Raw genomic sequence first — 25,220 nt, 5'->3', positions numbered from 1 at the left:
GTCCTTTTCATCAAAAGCTTTAAAAGCGCTAAACGGAATCTTCCTTGCGTCTGCTGTGCTGTACTCACTGTTCGGAGAAGGTGCGGCTGCTTGTTGGACTGCTGCCAGTTTTAACTGTAGTTCTGCGTCCCTTATTTGTTTATCCTTCTGTAGTTCTGCGTCCCTTATTTGTTTAGCCTTCTGTAGTTCTGCGTCCCTTATTTGTTTATCCTTCTGTAGCTCTGCGTCTCTTATTTCTTTAGCCTCCTCCGCTAACAGGTCCATCACTTTCAGCACCACATCCGGCGTTGGGTTCGGGCCGAACCACGCTAGCTTCTCTCTCATTAGCTTGTTGGCTGGCGATTCCTCCTCCTGAATCACTGGTGTATCCATCTCTTGTACTGCTGGCGTTGCTGCAATCCCGTCCTCCTGGTCTATCTCCATTGATTCCGCTATGATGACCCACTTGGTTTTGTTGCTAGCAATCCTTCCAGTAGTTCTTCCAGTGTCTGCTTGGAATCCGGGTGTGAAGGAGAGTAGAAGGGAAGATCCCGCTGCTGCCAACCAATTCGTGACGGTATCGGTATGATATCCCCGTCAAGCATTCCCTCCTCTCCATACAAGAACATCACAGGATTCCCCACACATGAGTCAAGACTGGATGCTGGAACCAAGACACTTTATTGACACAAAAACTCAGCTTATATGTGGTTACAGCCTGTTAGGAACGCCCCCCTCACACAGTGGGGTTTCCCATACAGATTATAGGAGACAAGTCGGAGCCGACCATGCAGACACGTTTCTTTAGATAAAGACATCACTGGAGTTAATTACTACACTGAAGCAATCAGAATAATTAACATACTACTTCTCTAATCATTTAGCCTGATGATACAATACACATCTTTTAAGGGTAAACACAGATCTTCTTTACACAACACAATAGATCAATTAACGTTTAGAATAGTGAGGGGACATTAGCACGTCAATAACCTGTCAGAGGAATGAATCACACATGAAATTCCTTTCTACCTCTACCCATGGCTAGCAGGGAGCAGTACACTGAGACATATAGGCAAATGTATCACAGGGGCCCTGTTTGTGAGTACAATGGGCATGGCAAGACGACAGTGCTGGAATCAGGGAACACACTGGCTCCATGTTCATAAAGTTCATTCATAAGTCATTCAGCAGAGAGGCTCTGTGTTCCCTTAGTTAGTAACATTTTATCACAGGTGTACTAATGCCATTAAGATTGGGGAAAATTTCCTCTTGTTTTTCTCCAGATATTCCGAGATTCATCAGAACGTTCTCCGGTAAGCTCAGAGCGGTTCACAACAAGCTAACAGTGAAGCCTCTGGAAGAATCCCAAAGTGTCCGGGTGGAGAATGTCCCGGAGAACACATCTGAGATGCATCTGGCAGCTTTCTTTGAGAACCCAAAACAGGGAGGAGGAAGAGTAGAAGAAATGATGATGTTACCTGAGGAAAGAGCCGCACTGATCACATTTCGGGACACAGCAGGTGAGTTCACAGAGTTGATACCGAGTGGACCTTCATACATTGAGTTGAGTTGAGAGGAATCTTAATATAGCGTGGTCTTACCCCAAAGGGTCCCGACGCGCATAGCAGAGTTCCTGGGAAAAGAGGAACATACGTTGGAAGTGCTTGTTGGTTGGTACCACTTAGGCACATATCTGAATGGTTTGGCACCGTCCCAAGTGGCACATCAAGGAAGGACAGAACCACTTGTGGCCAACATGAGAGAGTTCAAACAATGGTCCCATTTGGGCATGAACACATCTGGCCATGGGATTGGTTATGACCAGCCTTCATTTGATGGCAATGCCAATCTTTCATCAGACAAATGATCTACTGTGTAATATTCATTGTTGACCAACAGATTACAAAAACCTTTTTAGTTTTGTTCACTTCAGAAACTTATTATTGCTGAAATGTATTTAGTGATGTCAGATGTATTCAGCAGCAAATTCCGGAGTACATAGGTCACCAAAATAGTACCTACTAAACTAAAATGTTATTGAATTGGGAGATGAAAGCCATGCAAACACAGAAAGGACAACCACACATTATTCACACCTCTCCACTCCAAAGTCGCCACTAAGCCACGGCATTGTCCTGTTGTGTCACCAATTGTTCTAAATTCTGAAATTAATGATTTTTGGTCAACAACTTCAAATAACTTAATGTGAGAATTAAGTGAAACATCACTGTGAACCTTATGCCTGTTTCCTTCTCTTCCAGATGTTAAAAGAGTTTTGAAGAAGGATCACGTGTTTTCCAAGAAAAAGATATCCGTATACCCTTACTACCCATTGTTGGGTATAGCACTGTATGGAAAGCACAGACCTGGTATAGAAATACCAAAGCCTATAGAATTTAATATCAGTCCATACATATTGGAACATATCTGTAATAATGAAGGACTAAAGAACAACATAGATGTGAAGATGAAGGATAAACACTGTGAGATCAAATGGCCAGATCAAGACTGCCAGGATCCTGTCCTTCAACTCGTCTTCCCTCCCACATTGTCCACCAATCTCAGGTCTGTGACAAAGATTGTACCAAAATGGAAGGAAGATGTTTCTAATGAATTCTCAAGTCTTGTATCAAAGTTCACAGTAATAGAATATAAAATGGATGAGTCGGTCTGGGAAGCTATTAGAGAACATGTCAGCAGCTCCACCTATGATGGAGTACTCATCAGACCGGATTTTGGTTTAGAGAAAGTTTTCTTGGCTGGAAAGTCTGAGGATGTTACAAAGATCGACCCAACATTCAGACAACTGATAGAGGAAACCACCAAACAGGTAGAAAGAAAGAAAGAAACCAAGACTGTGACCTTACCCATGTCTCCAGCCCTCTATCAGATTATGTGTAACAGCGGTCTGAAGAGGAAGATCCTGGACCAGGTTCCAGAGCTGAAGATGGACTATGATGTGCCAACAAAGAAAGCCCGTCTATCGGGACTGAGAGAAGAAGTGCTTACCGCCAAATGTGAAATACTCGACATCAAACAACAAATGAAAAGCAAACTCATCCAGATGAATCCGCACCTCGTCCAGTTCCTGATATCCACCGATAATGAGGAGATGTCCTCTCTGCTCTTTGTACGTCACAACATCAACGCAATGCTGGAAATTGAAGATGGCGTTGTAAAACTGATGGCTCATTCGAAAGAAGACTTGACTTCTGCAGAAAAGCAAATTAAGGAAAAACTGCATCACAGACAACTTTTAGTTAAAGAAAAAAGTCTTCTGAAATCTCCCGAGTGGAGACGTCTCCAGTCACATCTACTTCAGGTATTTAATGCAGAGAAAATCACAGTCCTGATACAAGAATCTTCTGGAACGGAGGACAATGTGGTCATCGCCGGCCTGACTTCAAATGTTATAACGTGTTACCAACAAGTCAGCGACTTTCTGGAGAAAAACTCTACTATAGAGACCGAAATTCCAGTTCAACCTTCAGCAAAGATAATGTTCCTCATGGAGGAAAGGAAGGAGATCTTGGAGAAGATAAAGAAAAATGTAAATGTAACAAAGAACCAGAACGGTATCCGCCTGTCGGGACCACGGGTGAAGGTACAAGAGGCAGCAAATACCATTAGGGGCATTCTGCACTCACTTCACAGTGATACTCTGCGTATTGAGAAACCGGGAGCCAAAAAGTTTTGTAAGGTCAATCAAGAAGTTCATTCTACAACCGCAAGGACAAAATACCATTGTGTGATACTTTTAGAGGAGGCTGGTGTAGAAAATGATCCATTTGGTAAATGCAGATTCCAAGTAACTCTTCCAAATGGAATGACCCTCTCTGTATATAAAGATAACATGTGCCGTCACAATGTAGATGTGATTGTTAATGCAGCCAATGAAGATCTGAAACATATTGGGGGTTTGGCAAAAGCTATTCTGGAAGCAGCAGGACGTAAAGTCCAAGATGACTGCGATCAGATTATCAGGAAAGATGGTAAATTGTCCACTGGAGATTCAGTAATTACTGACGCAGGGAAATTGCTGTGCAAACAAATAATACATACAGTGGGTCCCCGATGGGGGGCAACTCCACCCTCCACATGTGAACGGCTTCTAAGGAAGGCGATTACCACCAGTTTACAGCTGGCCTCCGAGAAGAGTCACAGCTCAATAGCAATTCCAGCTGTCAGTTCTGGAATTTATGGATTTCCCTTAAAATTATGTGCTGAAAACATAGTGGAAGCCATACGGGACTATGTAGAGACGCCGGGACAACAGAGCACTTTACAGAGAATCCATCTTGTAGACATGAAGGAGGAAACTGTCAGCATTTTCTCTGAGGTTGCAAAGGCCAAATTTGGTAACCAAACAAGCACTTTGCCATCTACAGCAATGGCACCCCAGCCGGTCACAAGAGCTGCACAGAGCCCACCAGCACCGGCACCAGTGAATAGAGGTAATGACAACACCGTGATGACCAAGGAAGGACTGAAGATCAAGCTGCTTCAGAAGAACATTGAGGACTGCTCGGTATGTAGATTCCCCAGCATTTTCCTGCTACACTGGGACTTCACCAACAACATTTTAAGATTCAGATGGAGGTAGGAAGGGTTAGAACCCTTCAGTCTTTCTTCTTGTCCACGTTCGATGGTAGGAGCGGTGGGGAATCCGATAACCAGTGACCTTTTTAGCTAATGAACCTTCTTCCCACTGTTTGCCAACGTAAAGTTCATATGTAGATATAGTAATTATTAGCTAGGGTTCCCTCAGACCTCAGACTTATTTCAAGGGTTCCTCCATGAAAAAAAGGTTGAGAATGACTTCTCTGGTGTAGTATAGGGTTGAGCCCGATGTTCGAGTCGAACGTAAGTTCGACACGAACATTGGGTGTTCGCAGAATAGCAAACAATTTGCGGTGTTCGCGGCAAATTCAAAAGCCGCGGAACACCCTTTAAAAGTCTATGGGAGATTAACATGAAAAATCAAAAGTGGTAATTTTAAAGGCTAATATGCAAGTTATTGCCATAAAAAGTGTTTGGAGACCCGGGTCCTGCCCCAGGGGACATGTATCAATGCATTTTTTTTTTAAACTTACGTTTATACTTTAATAATGTTTAAAGTGAAACAATAAAAGTTGTTAAATTTTCGTGCCTGGGTGGTTTCTATAGTATGCCTGTAAAGTGGCACATTTTTCCCATGTTTAAAACTGTCCCGCAACAAAATGACATTTCTAAAGGAAAAAAAGTCATACAGATAAAAGTCATTGAAAAAAAACGTCATGGGTTTCCTCCCAGTCCATTACCAGGCCTTTTGGGTCTGGTATGAATATTAAGGGGAACCCTGAACCAAAAAAATAATTGCGTGGGGGTCCCCCCAAATTCCATACCAGGCCCTTCAGGTCTGGTATGGATTTTAAGGGGAACCCTGTGCCAAAATAAAAAAAAATGGCGTAGGTTCCCTCCAAAAATTCACACCCTTATGCAAGCACGCAACCCTGAAGGCCGCAGGAAAAGGGGGGTAACCCCCCCCCCTGAACCGTACCAGGCCACATGCCCTCAACATGGGGGGATGGGTGCTTTGGGGCAGGGGGGGCACCTTGACACTTTTTTGGTGAAATGGTAGGGGTACAATGTACCCATTACCAATTCACATGGGGGAGGTGGGATCTGGGGGTCTCCTTGTTAAAGGGGGCTTCCAGATTCTGATAAGCCCCCTGTCTGCGGACCCCCACAACCACCGGGCAAGGGTTGTGGGGATGAGGCCCTTGTTCCCATCAACATGGGGACAAGGTGCTTTGGGGTGGGGGGCACAGAGCCCCACCGGCCCCAAAGCACCCATCACACACAATGTTGAGGGCAGGGGGGGTGACTTCCTGTGGCCTGCCAGGTTGCGTCCTCGGATAAGGGTCTGGTATGGATTTTTAGGGGACCCCTACGCCAGTTTTTTTGGTGAAGGGTTCCCCTTAATATCCATACCAGACCTGAAGAGCCTGGTATGGAATTTGGGGGGACCCCCATGCAATTTCTTTTTTTATTTTGGTTCGGGGTTCCCCTTAATATTCATAGAAGACCCAAAGGGCCTGGTAATGGACTGGGGGGGGGGGGATCCATGCCGTTTTTTTTCCAATCAGTTTTATCGGTATTGCCGGGACCCAACAATTCATGAATAGCCACTATTAGTTTTAAATGACTTTTTTTCCTGCGGGAAGTAATTTTCTGCGGGACAGTTCTAAACACGGGAAAAATGCGCCACTTTACAGGCATACTATAGACACCCCCCAGGTACGGCATTTAAAGGAATAATTTACTTTTATTGTTTCACTTTAAGCATCATTAAAATAACTTCTCCCGGAAAACTGATCTTCTCTTTCCATGGCAGACGGATGTCATTGTGAACAGTGTAGGAGCCGATCTGAACCTGAATGCTGGTGTCATATCCAAAGCCTTGCTGAGTCGGGCCGGCTCTAATTTGCAGAAGCTCCTGAACGATGCAAGTCTCGGCACTCCAGCTCCAGGATCCGTGTTTAGCACCGACGGCTGCAATCTCAACTGTCAAGAGGTTCTTCATGTTGTGACCATTCGGTGGGACAACGGACAAGGAACTTCGGAAAAGGTACCTTCAGCCCCCACAGAGTGTGGTGGGGAATATACTGGAGCCGAGTTACAAAAGGACTAAAGTCTGTTCACTTTGTAAAGGGGATTTTCACTTAGCTTAGTGAAGGTGGCCAAAAATAAAATCACTTTAGAAAGAATACCCAATCACGTGGAAGAAAACTAAAAAACTGGGGTTTGGCTTGCACATGATTGGATGATGGAAGCCAACACACCTTCACCTCATTCACAAAGCTAAGTGAAAATTCCTTTGGAAAGTAAAAATGTATTGAATAGAAGGAATATTTTTTTTCATCTGGATTTTAAGAGGAAATCAGGCCACACTTCAGAGGTTCTCACCCTTCCATACTAAATTTAGAAAAGTTATGTCTGGAGTTCCTCTTTGTGTTTTAAGAAGTGCATTTTATATACTTCCCATGGAACCACATAGACATACATTTGGGCCATTTTGTGTTGCAGCACTGGGGTCCTCAGGTTGAATCTCAACCAGGACACTCTTTGCATTGAGTTTCTCCCTGTGTGTGTGGGGGCTCTGGTTTCCTCCCATACTTCAAAGTCATGCTGGTAGGTCAGTTGGCTCAAATGAGTGAACCCAAAATGGCTGCCTCAGCTCCTAAACCCTTTTTGGTCCCCAGGAATTAAAGCACTTTAGAATTACAAATTAAATATATGTCATGTTTTTACCTCTCCCAGAGTTGCACAATCTTGAATTCTCTGTTTCAGGTTCTTCGCACAATTATTAAAAACTGTTTGGCGCTGGCAGAGCAGAACCTGCGGAAGTCAATATCTTTCCCAGCGATTGGAACCGGCAATCTCGGCTTTCCAAAGGATTTGGTGGCAAATGTGATGTTTGATGAGATTTTCCAGTTTAGCTGCAAAAATAAAGTGCAGAGTCTTCAAGAAGTTCATTTGGTCCTTCACCCCAGTGACAGGGACACCATCAAGGTAATGGAGATCTCATGTTTGTAGTCTAGAGGTTGAATATTACTACATGGCCATCGGGGGTTGGCGAGGTGTCCAATTCCTCGTCCCCAGCTGGCACAAAGCCATCAATAGGTGCAGGGCAGCCATCATAAATGTTTGGGCCCCTCACACAGCTTTATACCCGGGTCCTCGCCCCAGCCCCCCCCCCCCGAGCCTGACCACCAACATTCCCCAGGGCTCACCTATGGGCCATCCTACTGAATCCGCACACTGGCCACCTCACCTGTACGCACTTAGCCCCCCTCAATCCTGTATATATTTCAGCCCACCCACACACCTGTATATATTTCAGCCCCCCACACACCTGTATATATTTCAGCCCCCCACACACACCTGTATATATATCAGTGCCCCCCTCACCTGTATATATGTCAGCACCCCACACCTGTATATATGTCAGCGTCCCGCCACACACCTGTATATATGGAAGCCCCACATGCACAAATCTGTAAACACACAAGCCTCTGGCCCCTCCCTGTACACAAACAGCCCCCCTCCCTTCCCTTCACAGCCCTTACTTGTAAAGAAGATCTCTTCCCACCTAGTCCCAGCCCGTTTTCACAAAGCTGACATGTTGTGTGATGGAAGTTACTAAAATGAATATTTTGTGTTTATGCTATTTTATACTAAAACCACTCAAATGTTGCTTTTCTTTCCTTATATTGTTGTATTTGTTTTATTTCTTGATATATATATATATATATATATATATATATATATATATATATATATATATATATATATATATATATATATATGGGTATATACTACAAGTGTTATTATCCTTAAATTAAGTACCAGATTATAGAGTTGAATCTTGCCTCAAAAATTAGAGTGAAAACATATGTCTTCAAACACCTCCCTTGTACTCTTCACTCCAAAAAGCCCCCTCCATCGAAGGAAGGAAAATGGCCCCCAAAGACTTTGAAATGAGAGTGCCACGAGGACTCCGTGCCAAGAATAGACTCACAGGAAGAGACCCTTATATGGACTAAGCCAATCCGTTGTGCTCATGTGAATGATGTCATTTTGTCTATAAAGCTTTAGGAATAAAGGGTTCGGTCTCTCTTGACGATCGGGCACAAAAGCAAGCAGTTCGTTCTTGTCTTTCTGCCTGCTTTCATAATCTGGATCAACGGCAGAATAGTTATGCTCTAGAGTTGTGCTAGGGGCCTATCTATTTCAATTTGGCGCCCAACGTGGGGCTTTGTTTTCTTGACCAGTCGCTGCAGACCGAGGTGTAAATGGAATGCTTCTATGCGAAAAGCAGAGCTTGATCACCTCTTCAGAATGCGGTAAGAGAAGTTTATATATACTCTTTGCCCGTATTTTTCTCTTCCGTTCATGGACGGACACAGCAGCATTGACCTAAGGTTTATATTTCCTTCCTTTCAGACAGAAAAAACAGCACTTCAAGTGTTAAAACACTTCTCTCAGTACAGCACCTCCCAGGGGGCGGGTCCCCGGGTACATCCCACTCTCTTGCATCATGCAACCTCAGTTTTTTTTTCTGCCTAGCATTAGGAGAAGACATGGCCCTTCTGGAGCCCATGTGCTCTGGAGATTTTTTGCATTTTTTTCGCTTTTATTTGAATTTTTCCTGCATTTTTGAATTCTGGGATCTACAATCAACTGCCGACTGGGTGACAGGCTGGATCTTGATCCTTGTAGTCCCCCTTGTTCGGCCATCGAGCGTGTGCCGGCCTTTTGCTACGTGCTGGGCCGTCCACGGCATGCCCCGTTTCTCCAGGGGCGGCCGGTGAGCTATATGCTACAGGGCACACATATGACCGGTCTCTATGGCCGAGTCACAGTGTGCCGGGCCGACAGTCATGCCGTATCTGCTGCTGTGGACGTTGGGTCTGTCTGGAATGCCTCCAGCCGGTGGTCGCAGAATGGGTAAGTAGTATCCCTGCTTTCCTCTCCCTCTTTCCCCATTCTGGGTGGCGGCTGTGAGGTGGGGGGTCCGCCTGGGGGGGCTCAGTTACCACTGGGGGGCTGTGCTGCTGTAAGGTGCTATTTTTTATTGTATTTATGGTGCTGTGTGTGCTGGACTGTGTTCTGCTGTGTTGTTACTGGGTTTTTAAACACGTGTATGGCTGCCATTTTGCCGGTGACGCGGTTCTATGTATCAACGGCCATTTTCTTGTAGCCCACATGCTGTTTTTCTGCATGTCGGCGGCCATCTTGGAAACGTTTTTGGCCTCTAGTGCCTGAAATAACGGCGCAAAAACCCGCAGAATACTTCCTGAGGGACGGCACAGCACGGACATCGCTCTCAGCTCTTCAGCAGCACCACAGTCTGGTCGGGGTGGTGAGTCTCCTGGGGGGTCCCCTGCTCTCTGTTGCGGCCAGGAGGGTGACCTGTGGGTCCTGTCTTGCAGCACAAGGGCGGCATATACGGTGGGTCAATATGGAGTCTGAACCGGAGGCTTCTACCGCAACCATGCCAGAGTTAACCCTTAGTGTCCCTGCTCCTGCGACCTCGGTGGATGCTATGGCGGCAGTCCTTGAGGTGTTTGTTGCCAGGATTGAAGCGGCAAGTGGCCAGAAGGGGGGTAAAAAGCGCCCCCTCCCTGCGCCTGCTTCTGGGAATGTCTCTGACATGAAATCAGGCCCTGCTTCTGCGTCTGGCCCTGGTTCCATCATGTCAGATGATGCAGGCCTAGCCCACACGGACAGTGAGGATGACTCTGCTTCAGGGTCAGCGCATGATAAGGAATTTGTTGGAGCTCTTATCACTGCGGTGCGGGATACTCAGAAACTTGAGGATTTGGCGGAGGCATCAGACATGTGTTCCATATCTGGACAAATTGTTGTACAAGGAATGGGATCGGCCGCAGAAAGTTTTTGCTGTGCCAAAATACTTTGCCGACCGTTATCCTTTTGGGGAGGACTTTTTGAAAAAGTGGGTCTCTCCTCCGTCAGTGGACCCCCCTGTGTCCAGGCTGAACAAGGCCACCGCGTTGCCTGTGGAAGGGGCTCCTGCTTTTAAGGATCCCGCAGATAGGAGAACTGAGGCTGTGGCCCGCACCAAGTTCACAATGGTGGGGTCGGCGGTGAGACCGGTTTTGGCCGGAGCTCTGGTGTTGCAGACAATTACCGAACGGGCAAAGTCCTTGCTGCAGGAGCTGGAGGCGCAGAATGTCTCTGAGACCTGTGTGGACCTGGCCGACCAGTTGGTGCAGGGACTAAAGTTTGTCTGTGAGTCGGCCCTGGATACGCTCCCCTTGCTCTCCAGGGCCTCCGCCTACGTGGTGGTACTACGTCGCCTCGTGTGGCTGAAGTGTTGGTCGGCGGACCAGTCTTCTAAAAAGGCTTTGGTGGACTTACCCTTTAAGGGTGAATGGCTTTTTGGGGCATCCCTAGATGACATCATAAAGGATGCCACAGGCGGTAAGAGCACTCTGCTCCCACAATCTGGGAAGGAAAAGGAGCCTCGCCGTAAGCAAGGGCCCTCCTTTACGGCCCCCAATCGTTTTTTTTCGCCTGCCAAGTGCGTCAGGAAAATGTTTTCAGGGAGCAAAAGCACCCGCTAAAGGGTAAAAACGCCCCTGGTACCGCAAGCCCAACAAGCCTGCGGACAAGCTTGCTTCTGCATGAAGGTCTGCCCCCGCCCGCATCTCGGGTGGGGGGCCGGCTTCGCGAATTCGCGGCTCGGTGGAGGTCTCTTCTTTCCGACCGTTGGGTTTGCGAAGTAGTTTCCTCGGGGTACAAGATAGAGTTTCTCTCTTGCCCACCAAACAGTTTTTTTCCCTCCAACCTCCAGCTTCCTCCGGAACGCCGGAAGGATCTGTCAGGGGCTGTCCAGGATCTGCTGGTCAGGGGAGTGATTGTACCAGTTTCCTCAACGGAATGGTTTTTAGGGGTTTTACTCCAATCTGTTTGTACTCCCCAAGAAGGAAGGGGTCCGCCCAATACTGGACCTCAAGGCCCTCAATTGTTTTGTCAAAGTGCAAAAATTCAGGATGGAATGGAGTCGATTCGCTCAGTTGTAGCAGTGCTCCATCAGGGGGATTTCCTAGCATCCTTGGATATCAAGGATGCGTACCTGCATATGCCCATATGCACAAAACACCAGAGATTCTGCGTTTTGCGATCGGAGAGGACCACTTTCAATTTGTGGCCCTCCCGTTCGGCCTGGCCCCGGCACCACAGGTTTTCACCAAGGTGCTCGCTCCGATTCTGGCCCTGCTGCAGCAGTGTGGGATCGCTATCGTAGGATACCTGGACGACCTTCTTCTGAGAGCTTCTTCAAGCTCAGAATTAGAAGAGGACGTGTCTATCACCTGTCAAACCCTACGAGAATTTGGTTGGCCATTGAATACCCAGAAATTGGTACTGGTACTGTCTCAGCAGCTGGAATACCTGGGGTTAGTCCTGGACTCCTCAGAGGCGAGAGTTTTCCTCCCAACGGAAAAACTACAGACATTGCAGTCTGCGGTGCAGCGGTTGACGACCCAGAAATAGCCTTCGCTTTGCTTTTGCATGAGCGTGCTGGGTCCGATGGTGGCCTCTTTCGAGGCAGTGCCATATGCCCAATTTCACACTCGAGTATTGCAAAAAGAGATTTTGTCACGTTGGGACAAGCTCCCTTCGTCTCTGGATTACCAGATTCGGGTGAGTTGCCTGGTCAGGTCCTCCCTAGTGTGGGTGTGGTGGCTGACATCTCCGGCACTTTGGGCCGGAAAATCATTTCTGCCATGCCATCGGACAGTGATCATCATGACGGATGCCAGCCTCTCCGGCTGGGGGGTGTCTGGGGTGTCCAGTCAGCCCAGGGGTGCTGGACTCAGGAGGAGTCCCGCCTACCAATCAATGTACTGGAGCTCCGAGCGATCAAGTTGTGTCTCTCCAAGTGGTCTCTGGGTCTACAGGACCGACCGGTCAGGATCCAGTCTGACAACACCACAGCCGTGGCGTACGTCAATCATCAGGGGGGCACACAGAGCTCAGCTGCAGCGGCGGAAGTCGCGCACTTCCTCCGGTGGGCCGAAAGGTACATTCCGGCTCTGTCGGCCGTGTACATTCCGGGGGTACTGAACTGGCAAACCGACTACCTAAGTCGCCAAACGCTAGACCAAGGAGAATGGTCACTACACCCGGAGGTGTTTCAGAGCCTGTGCCAAAAATAGGGCACTCTAGACGTGGATCTTCTGGCGTCCCGTCTCAATCGGAAGGTGTCATGGTTCGTGGCCAGGTCAAGGGATCTGTGGGCGGACAAGTCAGACGCATTGGTGGAAGCTGCAGAGTGGAAGCCGAGGGGATAACAACAATCCTGTACCTGGTGCGTCTGGTGGCAGACGTCCCCTGGCGTCTACCCCTGATAGAAGATCTTCTGTCGCAGGGTCCGATCTTTCACCCTGCTTTACAGTCGCTAGCTTTAACGGTGTGGCTGTTGAGAGCCAGGTGCAGAAGGATCAAGGCCTGTCAGGCTCGGTGGTCTCTACCATGTTACGAGCACGGAAGTCTACTTCACGAAAGATTTACCATCGTACGTGGAAGGCCTACATCGCCATGTGTGAAGAGATGAAATGGCACCCCCGTACATACGTGATGTCCCGGATTTTGCTGTTCTTACAGCGTGGAGTGGATCAGGCCCTCGCCTTAAGTACGGTTAAGAGTCAGATTTCGGCTCTAGCTGTCTACTTTCAGCGACCCTTGGCGGCGCACTCCCTGGTGCGTACGTTTGGGCAGGGGGTTCGGTATGTAGCCCCTCCTGTGCGCCCTCCACTGCCTCCATGGGACTTGAATTTAGTCCTTTCGGTGCTTCAAGAAGCTCCACTTGAGGACATTCAGAAGATTCCTTTGTTGACTCTGTCCCAGAAAGTGTTTTTTCTGGTGGCAATTACCTCGGTCAGATGGTCCTGCAAGGCTCCTTACTTGGTCATCCATAAGGATAAGGTGGTGCTGCAGCCGCAGCCGTCATTCCTTCCAAAGGTGGTTTCGGCTTTTCACATTACTGAGGACATTGTTATTCCATCCTTATGTCCTCGGCCGAAAAACCCGAAGGAGGCCACTTTACATTCCTTGGACTTGGTTTGGGCCCTACGGGTGTACTTGTCTGCTACGGCTCCGTTTCGGAAGTCGGACTCACTGTTCGTGTCGGTGACTGGTCCTAAGAAGGGTCTGGCGGTCTCGTCGGCCACCATTTCTAGGTGGATCAGACAGGTCGTGCTCCAGGCCTATGCCCTAAAGGGGCGGGCGCCTCCCTTTCAGGTTACGGCGCATTGGTGCCTCTTGGGTTTTCCTCCATCAAGCGTCTGTTTTACAGGTGTGTAAGGCAGCGACCTGGTCGTCAATCCACACCTTCTCAAAGTTTTACAAGGTGGATGTGAGTGCATCTTCGGATGCCTCCTTTGGCCGCAAGGTTTTACAGGCGGCTGTTTAAGGTTGAAGTTCCTCCATTGAGGAACTCTGGTTTGTTTGGGGTGAAGCTTGGTTTGCTGTGTTTTTCCCACCCCTCGAAAAAAATTGACACTGCTTGGGGACGTCCCTAGGGTCAATGCTGCTGTGTTCGTCCATGAACGGAAGAGAAAATAGGATTTTTGTACTCACTGTAAAATCCATTTCTCTGAGTTCATGGACGGACACAGCACCCACCCCTCCTTTGTTTGTACTGCTTGTTTACGAACTGAGGTTGCATGATGCAAGAGAGTGGGATGTACCCGGGGGACCCGCCCCCTGGGAGGTGCTGTACTGAGAGAAGTGATTTAACACTTGAAGTGCTGTTTTTTCTGCCTAGTCTTTCCTGAAAGGAAGGGAATATAACCCCAAGGTCAATGCTGCTGTGTCCGTCCATGAACTCAGAGAAATTGATTTTACGGTGAGTACAAAAATCCAATTTTTCCGCATATAGGCTCTCTCATCATTCACGGTCTGTCTGCCGCTCCTTGGCTAAGCAAAGACGGGTAATTTCTTGAACAAAGTCTTTTTAAAGAGAACCTGTCGCCCTATTCTGCCGGTTGATAATTTTATGTTCTGTCGTGTTCTATGTTGACTTGAATGAGGCTATTTCAGCGGTTGTCTGTATGGAAAGGGGGTGACACAGTTACCTTGTCTGGCTTTTTGCACAGAGTGGTTTAAAGAGGGTGAACCATAAGAGTCACAGATGCCTCGCCATCTCTGTGTGTGTGTGTGTGTGAATAAAAAAAACAAAGGAAAAAAGCAGATTAACCACTTAAGACCCGGACCTTTATGCAGGTAAAAGACCCGGACAGTTTTTCGATTCGGCACTGCGTTGATTTAACTGACAATTGCACGGTCGTGCGACTTGGCTCCAAAACAAAATTGGCGTCCTTTTTTTCCCACAAATAGAGCTTTCTTTTGGTGGTATTTGATCACCTCTGCGGTTTTTATTTTGCTATAAACAAAAATAGAGCGACAATTGTGAAAAAAAAAATCTATATTTTTTACTTTTTGCTATAATAAATATCCCCAAAAAAGATATAAAAAAACATATTTTTTCTCAGTTTAGGCTGATACGTATTCTTCTACCTATTTTTGGTAAAAAAAATCGCAATAAGCGTTTATCGTTGGGTTTGCGCAAAATTTATAGCGTTTACAAAATAGGAGATAGTTTTATTGCATTTTTATTAATATTTTTTTTTTACTACTAATGGCGGCGAACAGCAATTTTTTTTGTGACTGCGACATTATGGCGGACACATCTGACAATTTTGATACATTTTTGGGACCAGTGTCATTTTCACAGCAAAAAATGCTATAAAAATGCATTGTTTACTGTGAAAATGACAATTGCAGTTTGGGAGTTAACCACTAGGGGGCGCTGAAGGGGTTAAGTGTGACCTCCTATGTGTTTCTAACTGTAGGGGGGCAGGGCTGGACGTGTGACGTCATTGATCGTGTTTCCCTATATCAGGGAACACACGGTTAATGACACTGCCACAATGAAGAACAGGGAAGGTGTGTTTACACTCACCTCTCCCCGATCTTCAGCTCCGGAGGACCGTTTGCGGGACCCTTGCGGCGATCGGGTCCGCGGGCGCGGTCATGAAGCTTCGGACCGGGTTGCGTGCACGCGTGACCCCACAGCTGGGCTTAAAGGGCCACGTACAGGTACGTGGATGTGCCCAGCCGTGCTATTCTGCTGACGTATATCGGCGTGAAGGGGTCTTTAAGTGGTTAATAGATGGTGTACAAACTATTATAAATACAAATATGTAATATAGAGATCAGCTTCTTTTTGCACAGAGAGATTTAGAGAGGGTGAACCGTAAGAGTCACAGATGCCTTGTCATCTCTGTGTTTTAATAATATAAAAAAAATAAAGCAAATTTATGGTGTCAATGCATGTTTGTGTATATAATACTTACCTCCATACAGACAAAGGGGCACAGAGAGACTTAGGCCGTGTACACACGGGCAAACATGTACGATGAAACCGGTCCGCCAGACCGTTTTCACCGTACATGTCTGCCCGGGGATTTCTGTACGATGGCTGTACTAACCATCGTACAGAAATCCGCGCGTAAACAATACGCGGGGCGTGTCCGCGATGTCGCCACGACGATGACGCGGCGACGTGGGCGGGCCTGCCAGTTAAATGCTTCCACGCATGCGTCGAAGTCATTCGACGCATGCGAGGGATGGCGGGCGCTCGGACATGTACAGTAGGTCTGTACAGACGACCGAACATGTCCGAGCGGGCAGGATTCCAGCGGACTGTTTTAAAACAAGTCCAGGAATATTTGTCCGCTGGGAAAAGGCCCGGCGGGCAAATGTTTGCTGGAATCCTGCACGCTCGGGCCTACACACGACCGAACATGTCTGCTGAAACTGGCCCGCGGACCAGTTTCAGCAGACATGTTTGGTCGTGTGTACGGGGCCTTAGAGAGAGTGAAAAGAGTCACAGATGCCTTGTCATCTCTGTGTGTTAAAATTATCGCTGAAATAGTGTGTTATATTCTACCTGTGTGTGTGTAGCTTAATGTTTGTTCGACTGTGTGTCTAGTCTACAGTTTGTTTATGTTATCAGCTAATGTTGATGCATAAGAAGGAGTTTTAGTAACTCACAATGCTTATCTTTGAAGCTTATTTTTTTATTTTTTTTAAGCTGTGCTTAATTTAGATGTTGAATGATGACCAGCCTACACTGATTTTTTATCGTTTTATCAGTCAGATTGTGTGATCTGTGGGGCCCTGCCTGTAGAGTTCCAGACCACCCTTCCCCTTATGCCCCAGCCATCTCAGCTGAGAAAGCCTCACATGTGCTACCTACCCTGATGGTGAAATGTGACCCATGACATGATAAATATATGGCTTGTTGCCTGTTATACTGTGATGTGGTGCCCAAGGGCTGTTGCTGCGGCTATTGCCCCTTCAAGACCATGTCTGATGTTCAGTTTATGGACTGGTGCCCCTACTGCTTTCACTGTTGGTATTACCTATCGAACACCGGCTGTTGTACCGAGTGGTGATCTGACCAAGGTTTAAACTGCTGTGTGTATGCTGAGCAACACCACTGCTATTGTGGAAGCATGGGCTCTGCCCAAATGCTGTTCTATGCTGGAGGTCTCTCCCCCTGCACACAGGCCTTGCTCCAGCCTGCCCCATCCTGCCCCAACCCATCTGCCCAGTATTGCACTACCCCCTCTACCCCCTGTGTATGCAGATGGCATCCTATCCTGCCCACTGCCCATACTGGATTCTGTGTTCCGTGACCCACCGACCCTTCTTCTCTCCTTCGTTTTGTCCAAGGGGGGTATCATGCCATGTCTCTGGACAAAACAGAAAGAAGAGAATGGCGCAGACCTACCTGCTCCTACCCTGGATGGACATAATTGCTCTGAACTCATGAAGGTGGAATCCGATCACCTACCCTCTGTCCTGTGTGCCCCGACCCCAATGCCTTAACTCACCTTGTATGTTGATGGCTCCAGATTCGGATATGGGGTAACTGAGGTGATAGAGAGTGACCAAGGTCCTGGGTACCACATACCACGTTTCACACACCTTACCACCCTCAGAGTAGTGGGAAAGTGGCCCCAAGGGGGAAGCATTCATTATCCCCTTTTTGTAATCTTGTTTGAAACAGCCTCTAGATTAGTTTGTTATTTACCCATGACAGTTGCAATTACAGTCTGATACTTTGAGAAATGATGTGACCGCTCTTGCAAAATAATAACTAATATCCATGTACGAGTATTTTCTCGCCTTCCAGATCCTGGGTTAGGCACAGATATTCACAGCATACTCCCTGGTGATTGGGTGATGGTTAAGAAGTTCCTTCGAAAACATTCTCTGGAGATGAGATATGATGGACCGTGCCACCCGCATCAGAATGAAACTATATATCTTTTTCTTATATTTGATTACTGTACTATACTCTCCTTCCCTCCATTAGACTGGAAGGGTAATACATTCAGGAACTATATATAAATGTGTGATATAGGTGATGATTGTGACCACTGGGAATCTGTGGGTTGGAATATAGTTGATGACTGGGGATATAGGCTCTGATATATAGATGCCAGAGGGGCCCCAAGGGTTTAAAGCAAGAGACCAAGTAGCTGCAGGTTTTGAGTCCCTGATTCTTATAATCACTATAAATAAGAATGTAGATTGGATTCATTATATTTACTATAATCAACAGAGGTTTGTTAACTATACCAGGGATGCACTCCAGGGAATAGCTGAACAACTAGAGGCCACATCACAATGACATTCCAAAATCGCATGGCCCTAGACATGATTTTAGCTGAGAAGGGGGGTGTATGTAAAATGTTACCTGGAACAAGTACATGTTGTACGTACATTCCGGACAATACAGGTCCGAATGGTAAGGTGACCTTGGCCATTAGGAAATTAGATGATCTCTCAAAAGAGTTAAAAAGAAATTCAGAGCTGACAGATCCCTGGGACCAGTATTTTGGGTAGATGAGTGGGTGGCAACGCATTTGTACTCAAATAGGTATAGCAATTTTATTTCTGCTTATTTTGGTTAGCTGTTAGGAAAAGCAGCTGAAGAGGTAGCTCCTACTTTTTTGAATTTAGGTGATATTGGAGATCCAATGAAGGAGGAAGAAGAGGGACCGTATCCTCCATTACAGTCCTTACCTGTTAAAAACACATACAACATTCTCAAGTGAGGGAAAGAACAAAGAGAGCATAGGGACAGTACTGATAAAATAGTCATTTTAAGGGGGGACTGTGATGGAAGTTACTAAAATGAATATTTTGTGTTTATGCTATTTTATACTAAAACCACTCAAATGTTGCTTTTCTTTCCTTATATTGTTTTATTTATTTTATTTCTTGATCTATATATATATATATATATATATATATATATATATATATATATATATATACATATGTATTAGGGTTGTCCCGATACCGATACTAGTATCGGTATCGGGACCGATACTGAGCATTTGCACGAGTACTTGTACTCACGCAAATGCTCCTGATGCCAGACCCGATACTTTTTTTTCTAGAGAGCGGGTGGAGAGGGGGCGGAGAGTGGGTGGAGAGGGGGTGGGGAGGGGGCGGAGAGTGGAGCCGAGCAGTTCAGGATTGTATGGGTGATCTGTCTATCAAAGTGCCCGGACAAGGGGGAGGGGCTATATATGACGTGGCGGGAAACACACAGCTATTCAAAGCTGTAATGTTCCCCGCACTGATCAACTAGGCGGCGGCGGCGGGGGGGAGGGCTTGGCTTGGCTTTCTCTGTGGGGACATGGCTGCATTTCTGGGGGGACATGGCTGCATCTCTGGGGGGACATGGCTGTATCTCTGGGGGGACATGGCTGCATTTCTGGGGGGACATGGCTGCATCTCTGGGGGGACATGGCTGCATTTCTGGGGGGACATGGCTGTATCTCTGGGGGGACATGGCTGCATTTCTGGGGGGACATGGCTGCATCTCTGGGGGGACATGGCTGCATTTCTGGGGGGACATGGCTGCATTTCTGGGGACATGGCTGCATTTCTGGGGGGACACATGGCTGCATTTCTGGGGACACATGGCTGCATTTTTGGGGACACGTGGCTGCATTTTTGGGGACACATGGCTGCATTTGTGGGGACACATGGCTGCATTTGTGGGGACACATGGCTGCATTTGTGGGGACACATTTAAAAAAAAGTATTGGTAATCGGTATCGGCGAGTACATGAAAAAAAGTATCGGTACTTGTACTCGGTCCTAAAAAAGTGGTATCGGGACAACCCTAATATGTATGTATGGGTATATACTACAAGTGCTATTATCCTTAAATTAAGTAACAGATTATAGAGTTTCGGTCTCTCTTGACGATCGAGCACAGAAGCAAGCAGTTCGTTCTTGTCTTTCTGCCTGCTTTCATAATCTGGATCAACGGCAGAATAGTTATGCTCTAGAGTTGTGCTAGGGGCCTATCTATTTCAGTTGCTGAGAAGCATAGTACAGATCACACGAGGGGTGCACATGCACATAATAGCCAGAGGTGGCAGTAAAGAGCTTGATGTGTGTGAGATTGTTTCTGTACTCCATGGCACGGCTCCCCTTCACCCATCCTGCCTTCTTCTGGCCCGAGCGGGTCCCTTACATTTGTGATGGCTTTACCAACTGATGGCGGCCCTGAATAGGTGCGTGGAGATGTGTAGGACCTGTCGGGAAGAGTTTCATCTGAATAACAATAAAGGGGTGATGAATTCCGGTCTTGCATTGTGCAGGAGTGTCAGATGACAAATAATGAGGGAGATGATAGTGCAGGCTTGGGCACGATATACAGACAAGACAATATGCATGGTGGCTACAAACAAAAACCTGGATTACTAGAGAGACTTTATAGAAGGTATCCTTGTGGTGCATACGATTATAGAAAGCCTCTCCACCATCCTACTAGACCCCGGCCACCTCACTTCCAAAGTCACATTAGATGTATCTCATAAATGTTTTTCTTGCTGTATAATGGACATTTTCTTGTGTTATGTATTTTCAGGCATTTACAAGTCAATTGGAAAACTGCACTGATGCTGCCACTAGCGGGGCCACCAACAGGCAATCCCCTGGGACGGGGTCAAGTACGTTTATGTAATATGAATCTATGTCTGCTATAAGGAGCTTATTTCCTCAAACTATTCCACATATTTTATAATATACAAAGGAAGCTCCATATCAGATGTATTTAATATACTGTATCAGATCATTTAATATACACTGTGTAACGGTCAGGGGTTAACGCCGTTTACGATATTCCATTCCACCAACCCACGACAGCTCTTTGACACTCCACAATCCAGCAGACACGATCCATTGGATTTCCCCCAGAATGGTAAACTCACAGGCCCGGATTCAGGTAGGAGATACAACGGCGTATCTCCAGATACGCCGTCGTATCTCTGAGTGTGCGGCGTCGTATCTATGCGCCTGATTCTTAGAATCAGTTACGCATAGATTTGACTAAGATCCGACCGGCGTAAGTCTCTTAAGCCGTCGTATCTTAGTTGCAATTTTACGCTGGCCGATAGGTGGCGCTTCCGTCTATTTCTGCGTCGAATATGCAAATTAGGTAGATATGCCGATTCAGAAACGTACGTTTGCCCGGCGCATTTTTTTACACTACAACTGAAAAGGTCAGACTTCTGACCTTTCAGACTGCCAACACATATCTATCATCAATAGAACTTTCACACAATACAGGGTTAGTTAGCATAGCACCATGAAATATCTTAGGAGCCAGGCTTAATTAACACAATAGACAATAGAATGTAATCACAGCTTTCATTACTACAGCCAGGTAGCTGGATGTGATTACCATCAATTAACATCTTAACAGTAGCAGACTTAATTAGCACCTCAACAGTCTATGTTCCACATTGAAGGAATACTGTCCTATTGACCTGTTGGGGTCAGAATAAACCACTTGTAATATTTCAAGATATCCTGCAATACATGAACTATCAGAAGGATGACGATAGAAGGGAGGACAGTTTGGATGAAGAGGAGAAGGATGGTGATAGAAGGGAGGACAGTGTGGATGAAGGATGGAAGAGGAGAAGGATGATGATAGAAGGGAGGACAGTTTGGATGAAGAGGAGAAGAAGGGTGGTGATAGAAGGGAGGACAGTGTGGATGAAGGATGGAAGAGGAGGAGAAGGAGGATGACAGAAGAGAGGACAGTGTGGATGAATAGGAGAAGAAGGATGGTGATAGAAGGGAGGACAGTGTGGATGAAGGATGGTAGAGGAGGAGAAGGATGGTGATAGAAGGGAGGACAGTGTGGATGAAGGATGGAAGAGGAGGAGAAGGATGGTGATAGAAGGGAGGACAGTGTGGATGAAGGATGGAAGAGGAGGAGAAGGATGGTGATAGAAGGGAGCACAGTGTGGATGAAGGATGGAAGAGGAGGAGAAGGATGGTGATAGAAGGGAGGACAGTGTGGATGAAGGATGGAAGAGGAGGAGAAGGATGGTGATAGAAGGGAGTACAGTTTGGATAAAGGATGGAAGAGGAGGAGAAGGATGGTGATAGAAGGGAGGACAGTGTGGATGAAGGATGGAAGAGGAGGAGAAGGATGGTGATAGAAGGGAGGACAGTGTGGATGAAGGATGGAAGAGGAGGAGAAGGATGGTGATAGAAGGGAGGACAGTTTGGATGAAGGATGGAAGAGGAGGAGAAGGATGGTGATAGAAGGGGGGGCGCTGGGGATGGATTGAAGAGGAGAAGTTGAGATGATAGCAAAGGAGAGAAGAGTGGGTGGGAAGAGGAGCAGGTGGATGATGACAGAGGTGGGATTGGATGGAAGAGAATGATCAGTGATCTCGGGGTGTCTCTGATTCTGGAGGTTGAACTTTCTGCAGTTGCCTGGCCATAATATTGTTACTCTTTGTACCTTTCCATGCACAGTTGGTTTTATTTCATCTCCTATTCTGCTTATTATTGTCCCTTTCCTTTCTGTCTTGCAGCGTTCTTTGGGGCGGTGACAAACCCGTCACTCGGGGTTCATGAAATGAAGATCGGATCTGTCACTTTTCAGGTGAAGACCGGCGATATAATCAAAGAGGAGGCCGAAGTCATTGTAAATTCTTCCAACCAAGACTTCACTCTGTGCACAGGTAATTCATTCTGAACACCAAAATCTGAATATCAAATTATACAACAATCAGCCACAGCCCTGACCCGTTGAGGCATGGACCCCAACGAGACCTCTGAAGGCATGGTGTGGTATGTGGCACCAAGCTGTCCTTTAGGTCCTATAGGTTGTGAGGTGGGGCTTCTATGGATCAGACTTCCCATAATGCATCCTGGTGCCACCTCTTTCCCTGGTAAGTGACGCACACACACACCTGGCCATCCACATGATGTAAAAGAAAATGTGACTTATCAGACCAGGCCACTTTCTTCCATTGCTCTGTGCTTCAGTTCTGATGCTCATTTGGCCATTGTTGGCATTTATGGCTGTGGACATGGGTCAGCATTAGGGTAGAACCGATACCGATAGCTGTATTGGTGCTGATGCCCAAGCATTTGCATCAGTATCGGTACTCATGCAAATGTTCCGATACCTGAAACCAATACTTTTGGGCTTGGTTCTTTTATCTGTCAGCGCGATTCCCCCACTGACAGCTGAAATGTAAAAACAAAAAAAAGAAGTATGCAATTATTGGTTGTTAAGGAGTGGGGCCGCCTTGTGCTTAACAACCAATAACTCATTCAGCTGTCAGTGGGGTTCTTCTGTTGACAGCTGAAGTGTAAACTAAGTTTTGGCAATTGGAGCTGAAACAGAAAGATAAGAAGAAACATTGTTTATTTTTATCTATCCTTCTGTATATTCAATTACAGATCAAAGGATGAACTTTGGTCTGCAGATGAAGTCAGTTTAGCCTCTGTCTTCATGGCCATCCAATGCATATATAATGCGGCAAGGCGGACTCTCTGCACTAGATAGCATAAAATACTACATCCTTGTCTGAGGAGAGGAGTGTAAATGGAGTATGATGCCTCATACACACATACGGGATTTCCGACGGGAAAAGTTCCTGTTGGAAATCCTGAGGGGAAAGTCGAGAACCTGCTCGGTTCAGTCTTTCCCCTACACATGGCCGGTTTTCCAGACAGGAAAACTGCGATGGAGCTTTGGCCGGGAATCCCGGCCGTGTGTATGCTCCATCACAGTTTTTCCCATAGGAAAACTGCCAAAAACCGGCAGACAAAAGTCCGCTGGTTTTCCCGGTGGGGAAAAAAGAGAACTGGTTCTCTTGTTTTGTCCGGCGGTTTTTGGGCAGTTTTCTCGTTGGAAAAACTGCGAGGAGCGTACACACGGCTGGGATTTCCAGCCAAAAGCTCTCCTCACAGTTTTCCCATCGGGAAAACCAGCCGTGTGTACGAGGCTTATGAAGGCTGTAGAGGTGATCGGGGTGGGGGAGGGGAATCCCAGAGAAGTTCTGGGTGAAGGAGAGTGAGGTCATGACTGGAGGGGGGGGGGGGGGGTCATGTGTGGTTGTATCTGGAAACTGGTGAGGGGATGTATAGAGGCATCAGATTGTGAGGGGCTTTGTAGGAGTTATAGATGGAATGTAGATGAGGGAATATGAATTTTGGTGGGACCAACTCTATATTAAGTTGAGAAAGTGAACACACCGGGATAGAGATACTTATTTTCAAAAAGTAATATTTCCGTTGAGTCTAATAAGATTTAAAATGACGCTCACGTGGATAAATAAGGACACATAACCTTGTGTTGAAGCTCTGTGAATTCAGCCTCATTGTGCTTTATATATTTTTATTTGTAGGAGTTTCTAAAGCGATTCTGGATGCGGCTGGACCATCTGTTGTATCATCTGCTGCGGCTCTGGGTAAATCTCTGCCCTCGACCATCCTTGTTTTATTCTTTGTTTTTGCGTGTGTAGAAGAATAGACATTGCAGCAACAGAATGAGACAGACATAGGGAAGGTATAGGGGGGATGGTCTTCAACCATTGGGGTTATTACGATTGATGGTGGCTGTAACGGTCACCACCGTTTACGACCTTCCATCCCATCCACGACAGCTCATCTGACACTCCAATCGTCCAACAGACATCAGACATCCCAGAATAACGAGACTTGCTCCATTACTGGTTTTAAAATGAAGACAACTTTAATGGGTTCTTCTCAGCTTATATACAGTACAAGGCATGGAAGTATTCAAAGGGACAATGAAATCTCCACCCCCCTAATCACACACTAAGGCTAATTGCTAAACATTCCTTCATTAACAGCATAACAAACAAAACACCATCACACAATGATCTCCTTCCAATCCACATCCCCAGACAGACGCTCTGTCTCCGACAAGTACATTCCACACATAAACAGTATTTAGCATACATAATTAGAGGTCTGGGAGCAGACCTGGATTAACACCTTTACACAAGGACAATGGAATGTCTTCCAGGCCCTGACTCAATTAGCATGTCACTAGTCAGGGCTAAGCATAGAAATGAGTCATAGAATATTCTTTGCAGGCATTAAGGAATATACTGTAAATCACTGTCCACGCCAAAACAATCCAACATGTGTACCCCATCTCCTGGCTCAATCTGTGCCCAAAAGTGACTGTTACAGTGGCCATCACCAGGTGCCAGTAAAGGCCATGCCATGTACATTGTATATATCTGTGAAGGTTCTCGTTTATCCATGTCGTGGTGTAGCTAGTA

General features: G+C 46.6%; 1 protein-coding gene across 1 annotated transcript in view; it reads left to right on the top strand.

Moving 5' to 3' along the window:
* Positions 1-25,220, top strand: part of LOC120944302 (protein mono-ADP-ribosyltransferase PARP14-like) — a 63,072-nt gene that overhangs the window by 22,089 nt on the left and 15,763 nt on the right. Inside the window, exons 5-11 of the mRNA XM_040358335.1 lie at positions 1,266-1,502; positions 2,244-4,510; positions 6,359-6,592; positions 7,315-7,536; positions 20,522-20,603; positions 22,488-22,637; positions 24,315-24,377. Coding sequence (XP_040214269.1) covers positions 1,266-1,502; positions 2,244-4,510; positions 6,359-6,592; positions 7,315-7,536; positions 20,522-20,603; positions 22,488-22,637; positions 24,315-24,377 — 3,255 coding nt within the window. The remainder of the gene's footprint in view (positions 1-1,265; positions 1,503-2,243; positions 4,511-6,358; positions 6,593-7,314; positions 7,537-20,521; positions 20,604-22,487; positions 22,638-24,314; positions 24,378-25,220) is intronic.

Source organism: Rana temporaria, chromosome 6 (genome assembly GCF_905171775.1).
Source record: "Rana temporaria chromosome 6, aRanTem1.1, whole genome shotgun sequence".
NCBI classification, from domain to species: Eukaryota; Metazoa; Chordata; class Amphibia; order Anura; family Ranidae; genus Rana; species Rana temporaria.
This window is presented reverse-complemented; position numbering and strand designations above follow the sequence as displayed.